Genomic DNA, 22451 nt, shown 5'->3' with positions numbered 1-22451 from the left:
AAGAGGTTTACATCTGGGTTTTAACTGAAGCTATGAGACTTCATGGGATGCTGAGTCAATGTTGGTGACTCTAAGGGCCACTCTTTCACAACTGTATACCACTATGCCACCACCACTGGTGGTTCTGTCCTGCTGGTGGGACAGGATATACCCAGGAATGTTGATGCGCTATTGGCTGATAGTCCTATGTCATTCCAGTGCCTGACTAGTCTGTTGGACAGCATTCTTAACTTTGGCACTAGTCCCCAGATGGTGAGGAGGATTTGGCAGGGTCGACTGGGCTAAGAGTGCCATAACCCAGTACCTAGGTTGCAGCCAAACAGGTTTTATTCTTCCAATTCTTTGTCGTGGTAAAACAGCTGAATGACTTGCTAGGCAACTTCGGAGGGCAGTTAAGAGCAACCACGTTGGCCATTTTTGTTTTGCATGATCCCACCAAGTAGCTATTCGTTACGTGGAATCCTAACCAGTGAAGAGTGTTGCAGATTATTCTATACAGTTTGGTCCTATTTTTCTCCACACTGAAGACAAGGAATATAATCTTCATTTGATTTTCTCTTGCTTGGCTCAGGGGTGCTGAGCCCAGTTGAACCACCACTGCCTGCGGTGGTTGAAATCAGGTATTTCAACACAAAGCAAACTCAAGACTGTCCTGATCAGTGCGTCTCAGTATCACTTTTCACAGTGTACTGAACAACCAAGCCATCAACTTTTGCATTAAGCAAATCAATCCAGTTCACACTGACTATATACAAGTATATTTACCGTTTAAATTCAACTACTCATGAAATTCATTGTTGTCAAGTCACTGTATTCCTGACCCACCTCTAGTTTGTTCACTAATTTCTTCTTAATGGCATTCTGTGCTGCTACATTGGTTGCCATTCGTAAACCTTCAGCAGCTTCCCTCAACCTCTGCTGCTGCTCTTCACTGTCAGGATTGGCTGCTGCACCCTAAAACCATGAAAATTAGAAATGATAAAGAGTTTAACCCACTGACTTGGGATTTATAGTATTCAGGTCAACATGAAATCACAGCGTAATTACTGCATGTGTCATGTGATAAAATGCCATCAACAGTTTCCACTATAAACAAGCGTCAAGAGATAAACAAAAATCTCCAGATGTTGAAAATCTGAAAGAAATAAAATTCTAGAAAAGCACAGCAGGCCTCTCAGTATATGAATGAGAAGCATTTAAATGCTTTCCCTTCAAAATGAATCTGTCTTTTCCCTTTCAAACTCTGATGAGCATGCAGTGAATTTCCAGCATTTTCTGTCTCTAATGAAAGTCTATTGTGCAGTTATGGATATTTGATAAATTCCACTATAATTTATACTGTTTGCTTGACAAATATACCTTATTTCAAAAACATCAAGTTAGTGATAAAAACAGGGAGTTTATGTTGATAATTAATTTTGCTTGGATCACACTGGAGAAGGAAGATAATTATCTTTTAAATGTGTATAATTGTTGAAATTAGCAGCTTCTTCTGCAAACATGTCATTTACAATAGTCACTAAAATTCTGGTACCAGTATCAATATCTCAAAGACTATTTCAGTGAAAGAAGCTTTGTTGAGCTTGTCCAATATGAACTTATTTCTCAACACAGAACTGAGTGTACTCCCAACTGTTTGGAGTGTGAGCTTGACCCTAATTGTTTAATCCAGTTCTTTACCTCCTCACCATGACCTTCATGTATTGTGACAAGAAAAGCAGAATTCTAGGGTATCGTATCTAGTGTAAATTCTTTAACATTTTTCCCCCTCAGGCTCGGAGTCCTTGTTTGCTATGATCCAGTAAGTACCTTCAGCTGCCTAGTATTTTGGTAATTTGTAGCTAGCCCAGTGTTCAAGCAGAAGATCCTCATCACTGTGTTTTACCTTGCTAGATATATCACATGCATTCAGGTGATACAATAAACGAGAGAGCAGTAATGACACAATGCAGATTTATTGTACTTACATGCTCAATTGGTCCTCCTCCAAATGTCAGAAAATACTTGGTTTAAACTTTACAGTGAAGTGGGCCTTCCACAATGTCCCTGAATATGGACCTCACATTGTGATTTGCAGCTGACTGCAAGATGCTTCTCTGGACTATCTATAGCTGTCTGATGGCTTCAGGCCAACTAATCAATTGGGACAAAGCAGGACAAAAGAAATTTCCAAAGTTTTGACCATAACAAAGCAAAATGAAATATGTATCTCAAACTATGATAAAGCTGCCAATCAAATAAATACTCAAACAAACCCACAGAATAGTAACATTTCAATTACATGGCTTGGTCTCTCTTAGACATATACCACAGATATAACATCTTTCATGGGGCCACTGTGTAAGATAACTGGACAATTTTCTGTGAGTAAACTTCATTTTTAATCCTGTATGCAATGACAAAGAAAAAGCCAACACAAAAAGCATTGCCATTAAAAATTAAATGTCTAGTGTGGACCAATATGTCAATTTCTGTAAAGTTGGAGAACTTGGACCAAAGCTTTCAGAACACAATGGTTCAAAAAACCTTAGCATTACCTTTGCAGCTTCCACCATCTTAGCTGTGGCATCGGCCAATAGCTTGGCTGCAGAGAGCAGTTTTCTGGAGTTCTCAAGGTCAGATTCACCTTCGGCATCAGCTTTAATAGCATTAACCAAGTCTGAAGTAGCTTGGGCCAAAATTCTAGCCTGTCGCACCATCTCACCTATTTTGGGAGGGAAAGTATATTTAATAGTCAATCAATATTCCAAAAAAAAGAGTCAGCTGCATTTTTTTCACTGTGTGTCAACCTTAGCTCAGGAGTACGCTCACCTCAAACTCAGATAGCCAAGGGTTCAAGCCTCATTTCAGCAATTCAAGAACATAATCCAAGCTAACACTTGACTGGAGAACTGAGGTAGTTGGGGACACTGTCTCGGTCACGTTAAATGAGGCTCCATCTGCCCTCTCAGGTGGACGTAAAATATATCGTGACACTATTTGAAGAGGAGCAGGAGAGTTCTCCCAATGTTTTGGTCAACATTTATCCTTCAAACACCACCACTAAAACAGACTATCCAGTGATTTATCACATTGCTGCTTGTGGCGAGTAGACTCACCACATTTGCCAGCATTACAAAGTAACTGTACTTTTTATTAAAAAGAAGTCAATTGTCTGGAAAATACACTGGGGTATTTTGAGAATGTGATCGATGCTAAAAATGCAAATTCATTCAATATCATAAGCCATTTTACCAAAGGGGGGAGAAAATAAAACTCTGTTCAAAAATGAGAGAAGCAAACATTTATTCGATTTCTATCCTGTTTAGATAATTATTTTAATTAATCGGATGGTTCAATTAAATGGTCAATAACTGAATCATGCATCTAGGAAAGTCCCAGGTTCAAGCCTTTGGTCTGCATGGAGTTAGCCAATCTCAGCTGGGGCAGTAATTAATGAATTCCAATTTGCCTCAGTGACTCGAGGTTAGGTACACAGGAAACAAGTCACCCAGTGATCCCATCCTTAATTACTATCCAGCCACTCATGATGGGAAACTGCATGTTGCATTGCTCAATCAGATGGCTTGCTGATACTCACAGTCCAGGCTAACATATTAAGAGTGAAATCATACCACAGCAAATGCGCAACACCTTCAAAGGGCAGAAAATTCATTAGAAATTGCAGTTAAATCCATACATATAGAACCAACAATTATTTTTATTGAAACTGAAGATAGATTTGGGTACCCAGATTTAACTATCATTTTAGAAGGCTTAAAGATTATAATTGCCTTTTTTTTTTATCCATCGTACCCATATTTCATGTGTAATAACTATAGAGTTTTCTTTATTCTGTATTCATTCTACATTAGCATATATTGTTTATGGGCCACTCAGAGCAGCAATTTCCTTACCAGCATCCCCCATCGAGCTGAAAATGTTTTCGGTCACCGTTAGAATAGTGTCTGTTGCCTGATCATAACGTCCCAATGGATGTCCTCCAGAGGCATACAGCTTGATATGCTGCAACAGGTCATTGAGAGCTTGTGACACAGCAGTGGCTGCCACACCAACCTGTTTCAGCAGCTGCTCATCATTTGTTGCAGCCTGCGAGGCCTCCACACATCCCTCCACTGACTTGGCAACTAGCTTCCCAGCTTCAATCAGCTGTTCCTGGCAGACAGGGGAACTGATAGTTGGAGCGACTACCTGTAAAGAGTAAAGATGTGGGAAAAAATATTTACAGGCATGATCAAAGAACAATTAGCTGAATCTGATTTAATACAACCGGCTAAGTTCTCTACTTTTGGGATAACATTTATCTCAGTGACAATAGGACAAATTATTGGAGTTTTTAATCATTTAAATTCTACAGAGCTAAAGATGCAAAGATATCTCACTTTCTCCAATTAAACAATGCTACAAACTTTGCCTGCAACCAATAAACCTTGGAATACTTACCTTAGTGCAGGCTACAAGCTGTGATGTCGAAAGTGCGCACTGTGTTGCAGCTGCAATGACACGATTCTGCAATACTGAATCCTCTGTTTTCTGAGCCACATTCTTTGCCTTCAGGACCAAAGCTGCTGCTGCATTTGCTACAGCTTTGGCCAGTTGCATGAGCATGTCCTAAAAGTGGTCAGAAAATGGACAGTGATGGCATATTCGAACAAGGTAATTACATTTGATTATAAAAAAATTGGGATTATTAGCACATCTTATTGAACACAAATGTCAATTTTCACAATTTAAAGCACATTGGAATTCATTTAGATCTGCAGTCTGAAAATTTTGAACCATGTTTACAATAATCATTGTCATTATTAGATGGCAGTGAAGTGTAGCAAATATTGAAAAGCACTATCTAGTTTTCATGTTACCAATTAACCACAATATAAGTGAGTTCTACATAAAACATATATATTAAATTTTATAGTTTTTCTTCCTGATAACTCCAGCTACAGAGATAATTTAAAGCCAGAGCAACATTGTAAAAATTCCATGATAACCAGAATTGCTTTTCAAAAGATTGAAGCAATGTAGTTAAAAATAATCAAATATTCATTTGACACAAATTAGTGCCAACAATCACTTTGCACTTATCCCAACATGCACTGGAAATTACTCAACTGCTGGGATGGTTAACTACAGATCTTCAGGTCATATGTGCTAATAATGCAGCATACTGACCTGGTTCATTTGGTATGAATGAGACTTAATCAGTCCAGCTTTAGAAGTTGAGATTTTCTGTTCAAAACTCAAGCATGCCTGAATTCTAAAGTCATATATTTTTTTTTTTAAAAAGAGATACAGCACTGAAACAGGCCATTCGGCCCACCGAGTCTGTGCCGACTATCAACCACCCATTTATACTAATCCTACACTAATCCCATATTCCTGCTACATCCCCACCTGGCCCTCTATTTCCCTACCACCTACCTATACTAGGGGCAATTTATAATGGCCAATTTACCTCCCAACCTGCAAGTCTTTTGGCTGTGGGAGGAAACCGGAGCACCCGGCGAAAACCCACGCAAACACAGGGAGAGCTTGCAAACTCCACACAGGCAGTACCCAGAATTGAACCCGGGTCACTGGAGCTGTGAGGCTGCGGTGCTAACCACTGTGCCGCCCATATGATCGCTATTACACTGGGACCCTTGAAGTTTGTCTCTGATGAATGCAGATTGAGAAGAAAACTCTTTTGGGTCTGAACTTGCTGGGAAAATGACAGCTGTTAACAACTCTTATTAATGTGCAAAGCGGCCAGCAAGTTTAGGGGATTAAGAGAAAGGTATAAATTGTGAATTTCTTGAACTTGCTGGTTGTTTTATGCTGCTCTGCTGTTTGCTTCGCATGAATTGCACCTCACTCATCTCTCTTTCCCTCTTTTTCCTTCTGTACCTGATTCGACTCTTTCACCCACTCTAATTTACCCTCTTTCTCAGTCATTCCAGTTTTTTTAAATTCCATAAATCTCATTGGTTAGGATATACATAGTTGGTCCTACCATTCACTGTGGTCCCAGTTGTTCTTAGCATGCTGTTACTGACTTGCATTTCCAGCAAGTCATAGCACAAAAATATTTTGAGCTGAAGAGCGCAGGGAAAATGGCATACACCGAGATGCCCCACTCCAGCAAGTTCTGGCCTATTATGTAAATACACACACTGACATGTGTGTGTTTTGTGAATGTCTCAATAACAGCAGTCCTGACGTATGGCATTTGCACCTGTTGAATTAAGCATCTTGCCCAGAGGGTTGGATTCTCTATAGAATTCTGTCAAATAATCATTGCCAGTGTCACACAAGATAGTTTCAAACCATGTACGGTGGAATATTTGCAAAGTAATTTTATTAAAATTTAATAGAGAGAAAAGTGCAATCCAATTTCTACTTGAATCAGTTAGTACAATTTCTGAGATTTAATGTTATTGACAATCTTGATTGTATATTTGGAGAAAAATTGCAGATTGGTTTATTCAATGAAATGGCTGAATAAACTACATTTACCGTTTTGAAAGGAACACCTGACATATTCCTTGCTGTGTATTTTTGTGCACCTACAGGAAACTGTACAAAGTATTTACAAAATTCCAACAGATTGTTATCACAGTAATACTCTCAATTATTAATGCTTAGTAAATGTAATTTAAAATGAATCCAGTAGAGGTTAACACATACCTGGAACCGTGGATCTGCGTCACTTTCCCCAATCTGATAGAGAAGCTCACCACTTGTTTGACCAACAGTACCAGCAGCAGTAAGCAGGATCTGTCGAGGCTGAAATACAAAATATTAAAGCTCTTACATTTCTGCATCTAATTAGAAAGAAACTCAATATATTTGACCTGCGGCAACTTATTGACTTTAACCAAGAGAAAAGGTCTAATCATAGTCGGTGTTACATTACCTGCTTACCATATCAATTGTGTGTGTCTTTAGCACTTTACAATGATTGGTGACTTAAACAAGCTATATTTTAAATAATTAATAAGGCAAACTTGATCAGAAGGATGTAAATAATGAATTATCTTCTGTTTTGCAACATTTCTAATAGAAAGCATTAATACATTGATTAGAAACTTTGAATGAGTAAACATACAATCTGTCTATATGAAATCAATTGCAAATTGCAGGTGACAAGCAAATGCCTAATGTAATCTTGCAAACTCATTTTTTAGAATTAGAACATTACAGCACAGTACAGGCTCTTCGGCCCTCGATGTTGCGCCGACCTGTGAAACCATCTGACCTACACTATTCCATTTTCATCCATATGTCTATCCAATGACCACTTAAATGCCCTTAAAGTTGGCGAGTCTACTACTGTTGCAGGCAGGGCGTTCCACGCCCCTACTACTCTCTGAGTAAAGAAACTACCTCTGACATCTGTCCTATATCTATCACCCCTCAACTTAAAGCTATGTCCCCTCATGTTTGCCATCACCATCCGAGGAAAAAGACTCTCAACTATCCACCCTATCTAACCCTCTGATTATCTTACATGTCTCTAGTAAGTCACCTCTCCTTCTCCTTAACGAAAACAATCTCAAGTCCCTCAGCCTTCCCTCGTAAGACCTTCCCTCCATACCAGGCAACATCCTAGTAAATCACCTCTGCACCCTTTCCAAAGCTTCCACATCCTTCCGATAATGCGGTGACCAGAACTGCACGCAATACTCCAGGTGCGGTCTCACCAGAGTTTTGTACAGCTGCAGCATGACCTCATGGCTCCGAAACTCGATCCCCCTACTAATAAAAGCTAACACACCATATGCCTTCTTAACAGCCCTATTAACCTGGGTAGCAACTTTCAGGGATTTATGTACCTGGACACCAAGATCTCTCTGTTCATCTACACTACCAAGAATCTTCCCATTAGCCCAGTACTCTGCATTGCTGTTACTCCTTCCAAAGTGAATCACCTCACACTTTTCCGCATTAAACTCCATTTGCCATCTCTCAGCCCAGCTCTGCAGCCTATCTATGTCCCTCTGTAACCTACAACATCCTTCGGCACTATCCACAACTCCACCGACCGTCGTGTCATCCGCAAATTTACTAACCCACCCTTCTACACCCTCATCCAGGTCATTTATAAAAATGACAAACAGAAGTGGCCCCAAAACAGATCCTTGCGGTACACCACTAGTAACTAAACTCCAGGATGAACATTTGCCATCAACCACCACCCTCTGTCTTCTTTCAGCTAGCCAATTTCTGATCCAAAGTTCTAAATCACCTTCAACCCCATACTTCCGTATTTTCTGCAATAGCCTACCATGGGGAACCTTATCAAACGCCTTACTGAAATCCATATGCACCACATCCACTGCTTTACCCTCATCCACCTGTTTGGTCACCTTCTCGAAAAACTCAATAAGGTTTGTGAGGCACGACCTACCCTTCACAAAACCGTGCTGACTATCGCTAATGAACTTATTCTTTCCAAGATGATTATGAATCCTGTCTCTTATAACCTTTTCCAACATTTTACCCACAACCGAAGTAAGGCTCACAGGTCTATAATTACCAGGGCTGTCTCTACTCCCCTTCTTGAACAAAGCGACAATATTTGCTATCCTCCAGTCTTCCGGCACTATTCCTGTCGACAATGACAACATAAAGATCAAGGACAAGGGCTCTGCAATCTCCTCCCTGGCTTCCCAGAGAATCCTAGGATAAATCCCATCTGGCCCAGGGGACTTATCTATTTTCACACTTTCCAAAATTGCTAACACCTCCTCCTTGTGAACCTCAATCCCATCTAGCCTAGTAGTCTGAACCTCAGTATTCTCCTCGACAACATTTTCTTTCTCTACTGTAAATACTGACGAAAAATATTCATTTAACGCTTCCCCTATCTCCTCTGATTCCACACACAACTTCCCACTATTATCCTTGATTGGCCCTAATCTAACTCTAGTCATTCTTTTATTCCTGATATACCTATAGAAAGCCTTAGGGTTTTCCTTGATCCTATCCGCCAATGACTTCTCGTGTCCTCTCCTTGCTCTTCTTAGCTCTCCCTTTAGATCCTTCCTGGCTAGCTTGTAACTCTCAAGCGCCCTAACTGAGCCTTCACGTCTCATCCTAACATAAGCCTTCTTCTTCCTCTTGACAAGCGCTTCAACTTCTTGAGTAAACCACGGCTCCCTTGCTCGACAACTTCCTCCCTGCCTGACAGGTACATACTTATCAAGGACACGCTGTAGCTGCTCCTTGAATAAGCTCCACATTTCGATTGTGCCCATCCCCTGCAGTTTCCTTCCCCATCCTACGCATCCCAAATCTTGCCTAATCACATCATAATTTCCTTTCCCCCAGCTATAATTCTTGCCCTGCGGTATATACCTGTCCCTGCCCATTGCTAAGGTAAACCTAAATCACTATCACCAAAGTGCTCACCTGCATCTAAATCTAACACCTGGCCGGGTTCATTTCCCAGTACCAAATCCAATGTGGCATCGCCCCTGGTTGGCCTGTCTACATACTGTGTCAGAAACCCTCCTGCACACACTGGACAAAAACTGACCCATCTAAAGTACTCGAACTATAGTATTTCCAGTCAATATTTGGAAAGTTAAAGTCCCCCATAACAACTACTCTGTTACTCTCGCCCCTGTCGAGAATCATGTCGCCTTTTAGGCAGTTAAATTAGTTCCTGCTCCTCTGTCTGAAAACGAACAAATTTATATGGCTCATTACTTCAAAGTATGATTCATTCCAGGAGCTTTGATTAAGAAATATCAGTTTACCTCAGCAGTAGCTGGCTGAGCAGTCTTCAGTAAGTCTGAAACCGCACAAGCCAGGTTTTTAGCAGCTTTCAGTAGCTGCTGTCCATTTGCACCCTCATCTTCCATTAGGGCTGCCAACAGTTTGACACCTTTTGACATCTCGGTTAAGTTTGAAGAGATGGTTGTCACTGCGCATCCAACTGCTGTGTAGTCTGTATCAAGAGGGTCTCCTGTAAAATAAAATCAGCATTGTTTCAAAAATAGCAATAAGCTCATAATTGACAATCAGGATTATTTTTATTTCGGTTTGACAACGCTATATGTAAAATATATCCTTAATATGATATTTAATGCAGAAATAACTTCAAAAATAGTACAGGATATATTCTCCCAGATAATGACCAGGGCGGCACAGTGGCGCAGTGGTTAGCACCGCAGCCTCACAGCTCCAGCGACCCGGGTTCGATTCTGGGTACTGCCTGTGCGGAGTTAGCAAGTTCTCCCTGTGACCGCGTGGATTTCCGCCAGGTGCTCCGGTTTCCTCCCACAGCCAAAGACTTGCAGGTGATAGGTAAATTGGCCATTGTAAATTGCCCCTAGTGTAGGTAGGTGGTAGGGAATATGGGATTACTGTAGGGTTAGTATAAATGGGTGGTTGTTGGTCGGCACAGACTCGGTGGGCTGAATGGCCTGTTTCAGTGCTGTATCTCTAAATAAATAAATAAATAGTTCATAATAACATATGATTCTGATTTTAAAAACAAATCCGGGATTTAGATGTTTCAGTAAGAACAGAGAAGAGGGTAAAAGAGGGGGGGGTGTGGCATTGTTAATCAAGGAAAGTATTACAGCAGCAGAAAGGACGTTTGAGGACTCATCTACTGAGGTAGTATGGGCCGAGGTTAGAAACAGGAGAGGAGAGGTCACCCTGTCGGGAGTTTTCTATAGACCTCCGAATAGTTCCAGAGATGTAGAGGAAAGGATAGCGAAGATGATTCTCGACAGGAGCGAGAGTAATAGGGTAGTGGTTATGGGGGACTTTAACTTTCCAAATATTGACTGGAAATACTATAGTTCGAGTACTTTAGATGGGTCTGTTTTTGTCCAGTGTGTGCAGGAGGGTTTTCTGACAGTATGTGGACAGGCCAACCAGGGGCGATGCCACATTGGATTTGGTACTGGGTAATGAACCCGGCCAGGTGTTCGATTTAGATGTAGGTGAGCACTTTGGCGATAGTGATCACAATTCGGTTAGGTTTACCTTAGCGATGGGCAGGGACAGGTATATACCGCAGGGCAAGAATTATAGCTGGGGGAAAGGAAATTATGACGCGATTAGGCAAGATTTAGGATGTGTAGGAAACTGCAGGGGATGGGCACAAACGAAATGTGGAGCTTATTCAAGGAGCAGCTAATGCGTGTCCTTGATAAGTATGTACCTGTCAGGCAGGGAGGAAGTTGTCGAGCGCGGGAGCCGTGGTTTACTCAAGAAGTTGAAGCGCTTGTCAAGAGGAAGAGGGCAGCTTATGTTAGGATGAGACGTGAAGGCTCAGTTAGGGCGCTTGAGAGTTACAAGCTAGCCAGGAAGGATCAAAAGGGAGGGCTAAGAAGAGCAAGGAGAGGACACGAGAAGTCATTGGCGGATAGGATCAAAGAAAACCCTAAGGCTTTCTATAAGTATATCAGGAATAAAAGAATGATAAGAGTTAGAACAGGGCCAATCAAGGATAGTAGTGGGAAGTTGTGTGCGGAATCAGAGGAGATAGGGGAAGCGTTAAATGAATATTTTTCGTCAGTATTTACAGTAGAGAAAGAAAATGTTGTCGAGGAGAATACTGAGGTTCAGACTACTAGGCTAGATGGGATTGAGGTTCACAAGGAGGAGGTGTTAGCAATTTTGGAAAGTGTGAAAATAGATAAGTCCCCTGGGCCAGATGGGATTTATCCTAGGATTCTCTGGGAAGCCAGGGAGGAGATTGCAGAGCCGTTGTTGTTGATCTTTATGTCGTCATTGTCGACAGGAGGAGTGCCGGAAGACTGGAGGATAGCAAATGTTGTCCCCTTGTTCAAGAAGGGGAGTAGAGACAGCCCTGGTAATTATAGACCTGTGAGCCTTACTTCGGTTGTGGGTAAAATGTTGGAAAAGGTTATAAGAGACAGGATTTATAATCATCTTGAAAAGAATAAGTTCATTAGAGATAGTCAGCACGGTTTTGTGAAAGGTAGGTCGTGCCTCACAAACCTTATTGAGTTTTTCGAGAAGGTGACCAAACAGGTGGATGAGGGTAAAGCCGTGGATGTGGTGTATATGGATTTCAGCAAGGCGTTTGATAAGGTTCCCCACGGTAGGCTATTGCAGAAAATACGGAAGTATGGGGTTGAAGGTGATTTAGTGCTTTGGATCAGAAATTGGCTAGCTGAAAGAAGACAGAGGGTGGTGGTTGATGGCAAATGTTCATCCTGGAGTTTAGTTATTAGTGGTGTACTGCAAGGTTCTGTTTTGGGGCCACTGCTGTTTGTCATTTTTATAAATGACCTGGATGAGGGTGTAGAAGGGTGGGTTAGTAAATTTGCGGATGACACGACGGTCGGTGGAGTTGTGGATAGTGTCGAAGGATGTTGTGGGGTACAGAGGGACATAGATAGGCTGCAGAGCTGGGCTGAGAGATGGCAAATGGAGTTTAATGCGGAGAAGTGTGAGGTGATTCACTTTGGAAGGAGTAACAGCAATGCAGAGTACTGGGCTAATGGGAAGATTCTTGGTAGTGTAGATGAACAGAGAGATCTTGGTGTCCAGGTACATAAATCCCTGAAAGTTGCTACCCAGGTTAATAGGGCTGTTAAGAAGGCATATGGTGTGTTAGCTTTTATTAGTAGGGGGATCGAGTTTCGGAGCCACGAGGTCATGATGCAGCTGTACAAAACTCTGGTGAGGCCGCACCTTGAGTATTGCGTGCAGTTCTGGTCACCGCATTATAGGAAGGATGTGGAAACTTTGGAAAGGGTGCAGAGGAGATTTACTAGGATGTTACCTGGTATGGAGGGAAGGTCTTACGAGGAAAGGCTGAGGGACTTGGGGTTGTTTTCGTTAGAGAGAAGGAGGAGGAGAGGTGACTTAATAGAGACATACAAGATAATCAGAGGGTTAGATAGGGTGGATAGTGAGAGTCTTTTTCCTCGGATGATGATGGCAAACACGAGGGGACATAGCTTTAAGTTGAGGGGTGATAGATATAGGACAGATGTCAGAGGTAGTTTCTTTACGCAGAGAGTAGTCGGGGCGTGGAACGCCCTGCCTGCAACAGTAGTAGACTCGCCAACTTTAAGGGCATTTAAGTGGTCATTGGATAGACATATGGATGAAAATGGAATAGTGTAGGTCAGATGGTCGGCGCAACATCGAGGGCCGAAGGGCCTGTACTGCGCTGTAATGTTCTAATTCTAAAAAAAAAGCCAGAAGCACAGCTGGAAACCAACCGGAAGCAAACAAACAGCAAGCATAGAGAAAAGCAATAAATCAAAACAATCTGGGTTTATGATCTGTTGATGTCTAAATAATGTTTGCTACTCTTAACCTGTTCTAATATTCAATTAGTTCATGATTGATCTGTACCTCAACTCCATTTACTGTTTTGCTCCAGATCACTTGGTACAACTTCCAAACAAAAATCTAGCTATCTCAATCTTCAAAATTTCTGAAAAGTACCAGAATCTAGCCCCCTTACTGATAGGATAATCAGGCAGTGGAAAAACTGACAGATTATCATACCCACAAAACCTGCTTTTCCACAAACTTTTTTTTATTCTTTCATGGGACATGGGAGTTGCTGGGGAGGCCAGTATTTGTTGCCCATCCCTAATTGCCCTTAAGGTGATGGTGAGTGAGCTGCCTTCTTGAACGAAGTCCATGGAGTGTCGATACATCCACAGTGCTGTTAGGAGGGAGGGAGTTCCAGGATTTTGGCCCAGTGACAGTGAAGGAATGGTGATATAGCTCCAAGTCAGGATGGTGTGTGGCTTGAAGGGAATTTGCAGGTGTGGTGTCCCATGCATTTGCTGCCCTTGTCCTTCTAGGTGGTAGAGGTCATGGGTTTGGAAGGTGATTCCCACTGACTTCAATTTGGCTAGCACTCCTTGATGCCATACTCAGTCTAATGCTGCCTTGAGGTCAAGGGTAGTCACTCTCACCTCACCTCTGGAGTTCAGCTCTTTTGCCCATGTTTGGACCAAGGATGTAATGAAGTCTGTAGCTGACTGGCCCTGGTGGAACCCAAACTGAGCATCGATGATGTTACTGCTGATTAATTGTCACTTCATAGCACTGTTAACATCACCTGCCATCACCTTGCTGATGGCAAGTAGACTGATCAGGTGGTAATTGGCCGGATTGGATTTGCCCAGCTTTTTGTGGACAGGACATACTTGGTCAATTTTCCACATTGACGGGTAGATTATAGTGTTGTAGCTGTACTATAACAGCTTGGCTAGGGGCGCAGCACATCTTCAGCTGGGATGTTGTCACGGCCCACCGCCTTTGCTGTATCCAATGCATTCAGACGTTCCTTCATATCACATGGAGTGAACTGAATTGTCCATAGAAGGGCACCCGTGATGCTGGGGATCTCAGCAGGAGGCGGAGGTGGATCATTGACTCAGCACTTCTGGCTGACGACGGTTGCAAATGCTTCAGCCTTACCTTTTGCACTGATGTTCTGGGCTTTGCCATCATTGAGGATGGGGATATTTGTGGAGCCTCCTCCTTTAATTAGTTGTTTAATTGTCCACCACCATTCACAACTGGATGTGACAGGACTGCAGATCTAAGCTGATCTGTTGGTTATGGGATCACTTTGCTCTATCACATGCTGCTTCTGCCTTTTAGCACACATGGAAGTCCTGTGCTGTAGTAATGGTAATGGTACGGCACAGTGGCGCAGTGGTTAGCACCGCAGCCTCACAGCTCCAGCGACCCAGGTTCAATACTGGGTACTGCCTGTGTGGAGTTTGCAAGTTCTCCCTGTGTCTGCGTGGGTTTCCTCCCACAAGCCAAAAGACTTGCAGGTTGGTAGGTAAATTGGCCATTATAAATTAGCACTAGTATAGGTAGGTGGTAGGGGAATATAGGGACAGGTGAGGATGTGATAGGAATATGGGATTAGTGTAGGATTAGTATAAATGGGTGGTTGATGGTTGGCACAGACTCGGTGGGCCGAAGGGCCTGTTTCAGTGCTGTATCTCTAAACTAAACTAAACTTCACCAGGTTGGCACCAGTTTAGATTATGCCCGTTTCTGCTCCCGGCATGCTCTCCTACACTCCTCACTGAACCAGAGTTGATCTCCTGGCATGATGGTAATGGTAGAGTGAGGGATGTGCTACACCAGGAGATTACAGATGGTGGCTGAATACATTTCTTCCGCTGCTGCGCTGATGGCCCACAGTGCCTCATGGATGCCCAGTTATGAGCTGCTAGATCTATTCTGAATGAATCCCATTTAGCATGGTGGTAGTGACACACAACAGGATGGAGGGCACCCTCAGTGTGAAGATGGGACTTCACCTCCATAAGGACTGTGTGGTGGTCACTCCTACCAATATGCTCATGGCCAGATACATCTGTGACAGGTAAATTGGTGAGAGAAAGGTCAAGTAGGCTTTTCACTCTTGTTGGTTCTCTCACTACCCACTGCAGGCCTAGTCTGGCAGATATGTATTTCAGGACTCTGCCAGCTCAATCACTAGTGGAGCTACTGAGCCACTCTTGGTGATGGACTTTAAGTTCCCCAGTGTACATTCTGTGCCTTTGCTACCCTCAGTGCTTCTTCCAAATGACTTACTGTGTAGCTTTTCCCCTGCTAAATTCTTGTTCGAGATCAGGAGACAGTAAAATAATCAACTGATATTAACTTCCATTTTGTATTACCTCATTGTTAAAAGCTTAAAACTAAAAATCTACAAGTGAAACCAACAGGCAATATCTGTAGAATGCGAACAAATCTGTAAGGGCGAGAATGGTCGTCATATATCGTAGCCTTGCATAATTTCAATCTTCTCACAGATACATCTATATGTTTATTCTTTCCTGTACATGTAAATAGATAAATAAAAGCAAAATACTGCACATGCTGGAAATCTGAAATAAAAACAAAATGTGCTGGAAATACTCAGCAGGTCTGGCAGCATCTGTGGAGAGAGCAGAGTTCATGTTCCAGGTCAGTGACAAAGAACAAGAACAAAGAAAATTACAGCACAGGAACAGGCCCTTCGGCCCTCCAAGCCTGCGCCGATCCAGATCCTCTATCTAAACCTGTCGCCTATTTTCTAAGGGTCTGTATCACTTTGCTTCCTGCCCATTCATGTATCTGTCTAGATACATCTTAAAAGACGCTATCGTGCCCGCATCTACCACCTCCGCTGGCAACGCGTTCCAGGCACCCACCACCCTCTGCATAAAGAACTTTCCATGCATATCCCCCCTAAACTTTTCCCCTCTCACTTTGAACTCGTGACCTCTAGTAATTGAATCCCCCACTCTGGGAAAAAGCTTCTTGCTATCCACCCTGTCTATACCTCTCATGATTTTGTACACCTCAATCAGGTCCCCCCTCAACCTCCGTCTTTCTAATGAAAATAATCCTAATCTACTCAACCTCTCTTCATAGCTAGCGCCCTCCATACCAGGCAACATCCTGGTGAACCTCCTCTGCACCCTCTCCAAAGCATCTACAGTTCTCAGTTCTGATGAAAGGTCACTGACCTGAAACGTTAACTCTGTTTCTCAGTCCACAGATGCTGCCAGACCTGCTGAGTATTTCTAGCACTTTTTATTTTTATTTATGTAAATAGATAAGGTGGTTAATGTTATGTCCTGAGATTTTGCTGTGGAGCCTTTTAGAATCTTTGGGTATTATCAGTTCAACATATCAATGGACAACCAAGAGTGAAGATCATGGAGGAAGTGATCTAATGGCCTTTTAGATAAACTTAACAGTGATATTATTGCAATGCGAGGTTAGGAGAGGGGAGACTGGGTTGAATTCAAATGGCTGCAGCATGCGTTCTTTTGTTGCAACCATTTTTTTTTTTTTACAATCTTGGTGTTGGTTGTGAACATCTAACCTTTAATAAACCTGCAAGGGTTTGACTCTGTTTTGAACTACTTCTTGTTAAATAGGCACAGAACTGCAGCTTTGGCTAAATTATAACAATACATTTTTAACACAATAACTCATTTAAATTTTTACCCACTGCCCAGTTAACCGTATCCACATTGGCATAAGATCCCTCTCCGGCATGAGATACAATCTCCACATGTACTTTTTGTAAGAGTGCACTTACAATAATAGAATACAATATTAATACACTGCATACATCAAATGTCATGCTGTTGACCATTTCTCTTTCTCAATGTGTGTTTTCAAAGAATACATTCTCATAAAGGAGAAAGGTCGGGCAATCAAAACCAAAGCTTCCTGGATGACAAGAAAAAAGTAAAATGAAGCAGAAAATGGGAGAGTATGAGAGATGTCTGGTTCTCACTTGTATTATCAATCTGACAGAATATAGGAAGTTCAGAGGGGAAGTGAAAAAAGGAATGAGGGGCAAAGACAGAGTATGACAAGAGACTGACAGCTAACAAACGGGAATCCAAAAGTCTTCTGGAGGCATATAAATAGCAAAAGGGTAGTAAGCACTGGGGTGGGGCCAATTAGGGACCAAAAAGGAGATCTATGCCTCAAGGCAGAAGGCACAGCTGAGGTACTAAATGACTACTTTGCATATGTCTTTACCAAGGAAAATGCTGCCAAAGTCATAGTGAAGGAGCAGGTAATTGAGATATTAGATAGGCTAAAATTGATAAAAAGGATGCATTAGCAAGGTTGATTGATATATCACCAGGGCTGGATGTGTGCATCTGAGGAAAATAAAGACAGAAAATGCAGAGATACTGGCCATAACTTTCCAATCCTCCTTAGGTATGGGGGTGATGCCAGGGAACTGGAAAATGTTACAGCTTTGTTCAGTAAAGGATGCAAGGGTAAACCCAGCATATACAGGCCAGTTAATTTAACCTTGGTGGTGGGAAAGCTTTTAGAAACAAAAATCAAGTGTCATTTGGACAAGGGTGGATTAATAAAGGAAAGCCGGCATGGAATTGTTAAAGGTAAATAATGTTTAACAAACTTAATTGAGTTTTGATGAGGTGACAGAGGGCTGATAAGGGTAATGCAGCTAATGTGGTGCATATGGACTTCCAAAAGGTATTTGTTAAATTTGTCAGTAAAGTTGAAGCCCATGGAATAAAAGGGACAGTGGTAGCATGGAAATGAAGCTGGCTGAGTGTCAACAAACAGTTGTGGTTTTATTTCAGACTGCAGGAAGGTATAGAGTACATCAGTACTAGGACTGCTGCTTTTCTTGATTATATATTGATGGCTTAGACTTGGATGTACAGGACACAATTTCAAAATCTGCAGATGAGACAAAACTTGGAAACATTGTCAACTGTGAGGAGGATTGTGATAAACTTCAAGAGGATATAAGCTGATGGAATGGGCAGACACATGACAGAGGAAATTTAATGTAGAGAAGTGTGAAGTGGTATATTTTGGTAGGCAGGAGGAGAGGCAATATAAAATAAATGGAACAATTCTAACGTGGGTGCAGGATCAAAGAGACCTATCCTTACATGTGCACAAATCGTTGAAGGGGGTAGGGCAGGCTGAGAAAGTGATTAAAAAGTATGATGGAAATCACATGCCAAATGGAAAAATATTAATTTCGTCATATAGAACTTTGCTCGAGAACTTTAACCGGACATTACAAATAACTTTAAAAAAAAAACAGAATAGAGCAGCTAAAGATGGCTATATCACATTTGCATATGAGAAAACAAAGGCTGGCTGGGAGACTGAGGTAAATTACCCAGTCTAGCTAGAACAATGGGGGGGTGCTCCCTGATTCAATTAATGAGAATAGTTTGTCAATGGTGGTGATCAAAAGCCATCAACACCCTTTGACTTTGGAAGAGCCAAACTGCGACACCAAACCACCACCCACCGCCCCCAACCAAGTATGTCTGAAGAACTCTGTTTGAAAACAGAAGTTTCTGGAAGATTGTTTGAACTTCAAAGAGGTGGTCATATATACTCCTACTGGTGTAATTTTGTGAATTGTGCCTCAGAAAGGAAGAGACTGTAACTGAACTCCAAGAAAAAATGCATCACCCTCTCTTTCTCCATCTCCAGCAAAGTCCCAGGGAAGCCATGGTGACAGCTACCAAGCCTCAAGACTACCGAAACTTACAGACAACGACCAAGTAGGAGGATAAAGCCCCTGAATTGTATACGTGGCCCAATGAGAAGTTCAAGACTTTAACTTCAACTAAGGACACTAAAACTCAGTATTTGAATTCCATTTATTCCAGACTATACTTTAACCTCCCAACTCTTTTTCCCCCTCTGTATCTATTTGCGTGTGTGTGCGTCTCTTGCATGCATGTGAGCATGGGTGCGCTGTGTATTTTAGCAATTTAAATCGGTTTAGAGTGATAAGGTTAATAAACGTACATCTTTCTTATTTAAACTCAAGAAAACCTGTCTGGTTGGTTCATTTGCTGTTGTAATAAGAGTAACAGGAGCAAGTGCTCACTGAGTTGTTAAGTTAAACCACTTTGTTTAATTAAACCCTGTTGCGGTCAAACGAGAGGGGGGGCAAAAGGGGAGCCTGAGACCCTTTCCTCACCTAGTCGTAACAAACGATGTAAAGAATCCTGGGCTTTACAAATAGAGGCATAGAGTATAAGAGCAAGGAAGTTATGAAGAAATTCTTTAAAACACCGATTCAGCGTCAATTGCAGTATTGTGTCCAATTCTGGGCACTGCACTTTAGAAGAACGTATAAGCTTTAGAGAGGGTGCAGAAAAGGTTTACAAGAATGGTTCCAGGGATGGGGTACTTCAGTTAAGAGGATAGCTTGCAGAAACTAGAGTTCTTCTCCTTGGAGAAGGTTGAAAGAATATTTGATAGAGGTTTTCAAAATGATGACAGGTCTAGTCAGACTAAATACAAAGAAACTGTTCCCTTTGGCAGAGGAGTCAAGAACCAGAGGGCACAGATTTAAGGTGAATGACAAAAGAACCAAAGGCGACATGAGGAAAAGATCTTTATGCATTGAGTGATTAGGATCGGGAATGCAGTGTCTGAGAGGGTGATGGAAGCAGATACAATTGTGAGTTCCAAAAAGCACCTGAAGATAAAGAATTTGCAGTGTTACAGGGAAAGTGCAGGAGAGTGGGACTAGCCTTGCAGACAGCAAGTGTGAACCTGATGGGCCAAATGGCCTCCTTCTGTGCTGTAACCATTCTACGATTCTTAAAAGAATCAAGATTCTATAACACTCAAGAGTTTATTTTTTTTTAAATGATCATACATAATCCTGCCAATTGTTAGATTTAATTTCATCTTCTAAAAATACACTGGAGTAACACTCTATTCATTTCTTTAACTGACCTGCAGTGAGGTTGACCACGGATGCTGTGCCTGCAGTAATGGCATCAACCTGTGAATGGATCTCATGCTTGGATTCATCCATTTTATTTTTTCTCCATGCTTTTGAGGCCTAGAAGATAAGAACATTAACCCCCATGAAAAACCAAATCCATTATATTTTGACATCAATTTAGAATGACGCCTGTAATGGAATTATTGCAGCACAATGGGTTGTCAGGTCTACAGGACCACCTGCACAACAGCATACAAAGCAAGATCACTATATACAACAGAATAAAGCCTGATTTAGAAGCATGTTTGCTTATGTGACAAGCTTTTGGCTAATAGTACTGCACCCCATGCAGCATAATTAATAATAGCACTGGTGAACGGTACAGAGCCTCTGTAGTAGACCACAAAGTAATCAATATTTTTAAAAAAAAATCTAGATTGAACACATGTTGAGGTTGAAATGAGATTTAAATTAGAAATAAAGATACAATGCTATCTACAGTGTACCGGTCTAGTATGTGTGGTGATTGAAAAGCATATATATTTCACAAATTAGGATTCCTACAATATTGCATTTCAATTATAACATGTAATTATACAATTATCAAGTAGGGAATTTTTTATCTCAGTAGCTCCTTTATAATAAATGTAAAGGGATCGTCTTAAGGAAAGCAGTAATATCATTTTAAAAATTATGAAATGGGGACATATGCACAGAGCAAATATTGTGAACAATAGATATCCCAACACGTGCTTCTCTAGACAAGATACAACCCCCACCGATATGGCGGTTAACTCCACATATTTGGTTGCAGGATAATTCAGCACTCTGATCTAGCTCATTTGGTAAGTGTGGTCGTTGCAGTTTCAGGAATTGTTTAGTTTGGGGAGGCTTTCTATTCAGAATGCAGTTGAGTTGAATATCTATTGTAGTATGATCTATGCAAGACTAGAATCTTTAACTTTGTCCCTGTCTAACTGTTGAACATACCCATAATTAACAGATCCCAATTTGGAACTATATCACAGTTCCTTCACTGTTTCTGGGTCAAAATCCTGGAACTCCCTCCCTATCAGCACTGTGAGTGTACCTACGGCGGATAGATTGCAGCAGTTCAAGGTGGCTGCTCACCACCACCTTCTCAAGAGAAATGAGGGATGGGCAACAAATGCTGGCCTTGAGCGATGCCCGCATCCCAAGAACAATTTTTTAAAAATTAGTATACTGCCTGCCAAGTGGTGTTCGAGTTAGATCAAGTTTTCTCATGATTAAACTTACTTATTCATTTTACTTACCAGTCCTTCAAGCTCAGTTTATGTGCTCAAGGACATGGTTGCTTACCTGAGAGCTCCCAGCTGCATCTCCAAGAAATGTAGCACTGTGCTCCAAAATCCAGCCTCCCCTTTCTACCAGCCTCTTGTAAGCTCTGATCTAAGTTTGAATCACTGTCCCCACTCTCTCAATTCACAATATCAACTCAAGCAGAGAGCTTCAAATCGCCTTACTGCCCACAGTGCCACAACTATATTCGCAGCCGTAGCCAGGAATCACTCCCAATTCTTCAAGTGCTGTATCAATGTATTCTAAAAGCACCAATAGCTAAGATCATTGAATACAAAATGAAGAGCGCTATACTTGGACAACATAAGGCCTGAATTTAGAGTATTGTAACCATTTCTGGTCTCTTTACATGGTAATAGTTATGGAGAAGGCACAGAAGAGGGCCACTGGAGAGACATCTCAGCTTAGGACTCTTTAGGATAGACTTGAAGAGTTAGGCCTGTTTACTTTAAAAACCATGCAGGCTTAAAGAGAATATCATTGAGATTTTTAAAAAATAATTATAAAGGGGCTGTTTACAGCTTTCTAAAGCAAAGTTTTTCTGCTTTAACCTCATAAAATTCACACGTCGGTTTAACATGTCATAAAACTCACGCTTTTGTTAAAGGTTGCAACTTCTTCCTCTAACTCACGTTTATTGATGGAAGCTGGATGCATATAAAGAAGATTTTTTCCTAATTTAGGAACACACACAAGATGTGGCTCATGATGTACACATTTCTTAACATCTTCATAAGTCATTCAGATTACAGAGAAGTGTGCTGCTCAATTTAATAGCCAAATTACTGACATCTGTTTTACTTGAGCAATGGGCTGGTAAACCACCTCTATATTCATAGGACATTTGCTGTATCCAAGATGGGGTAAAAACTGGATCTTTTCAAGA

The 22451-nt window shown here is 41.5% G+C and overlaps 1 protein-coding gene across 5 annotated transcripts in view; it reads right to left on the bottom strand.

The window, feature by feature from the left end:
* Positions 1 to 22451, bottom strand: part of LOC137370072 (talin-1) — a 302720-nt gene that overhangs the window by 109410 nt on the left and 170859 nt on the right. For 4 of the 5 annotated variants that reach the window (XM_068032178.1, XM_068032203.1, XM_068032195.1 and 1 more), the window contains 8 exons: positions 20233 to 20341; positions 9744 to 9952; positions 6667 to 6765; positions 6496 to 6555; positions 4444 to 4611; positions 3897 to 4191; positions 2538 to 2704; positions 826 to 954 (listed from right to left, as the gene is read on the bottom strand). In XM_068032178.1, the coding sequence (XP_067888279.1) occupies positions 826 to 954; positions 2538 to 2704; positions 3897 to 4191; positions 4444 to 4611; positions 6496 to 6555; positions 6667 to 6765; positions 9744 to 9952; positions 20233 to 20341 (1236 nt within the window). The remainder of the gene's footprint in view (positions 1 to 825; positions 955 to 2537; positions 2705 to 3896; positions 4192 to 4443; positions 4612 to 6495; positions 6556 to 6666; positions 6766 to 9743; positions 9953 to 20232; positions 20342 to 22451) is intronic. The other variant, XM_068032212.1, reaches the window with a different exon arrangement.

Source organism: Heterodontus francisci, chromosome 1 (genome assembly GCF_036365525.1).
Source record: "Heterodontus francisci isolate sHetFra1 chromosome 1, sHetFra1.hap1, whole genome shotgun sequence".
In the NCBI taxonomy this organism is placed as follows: domain Eukaryota; kingdom Metazoa; phylum Chordata; class Chondrichthyes; order Heterodontiformes; family Heterodontidae; genus Heterodontus; species Heterodontus francisci.
Note: the sequence above shows the minus strand (reverse complement) of the source record. Positions and strands in the feature narration are given on the sequence as shown.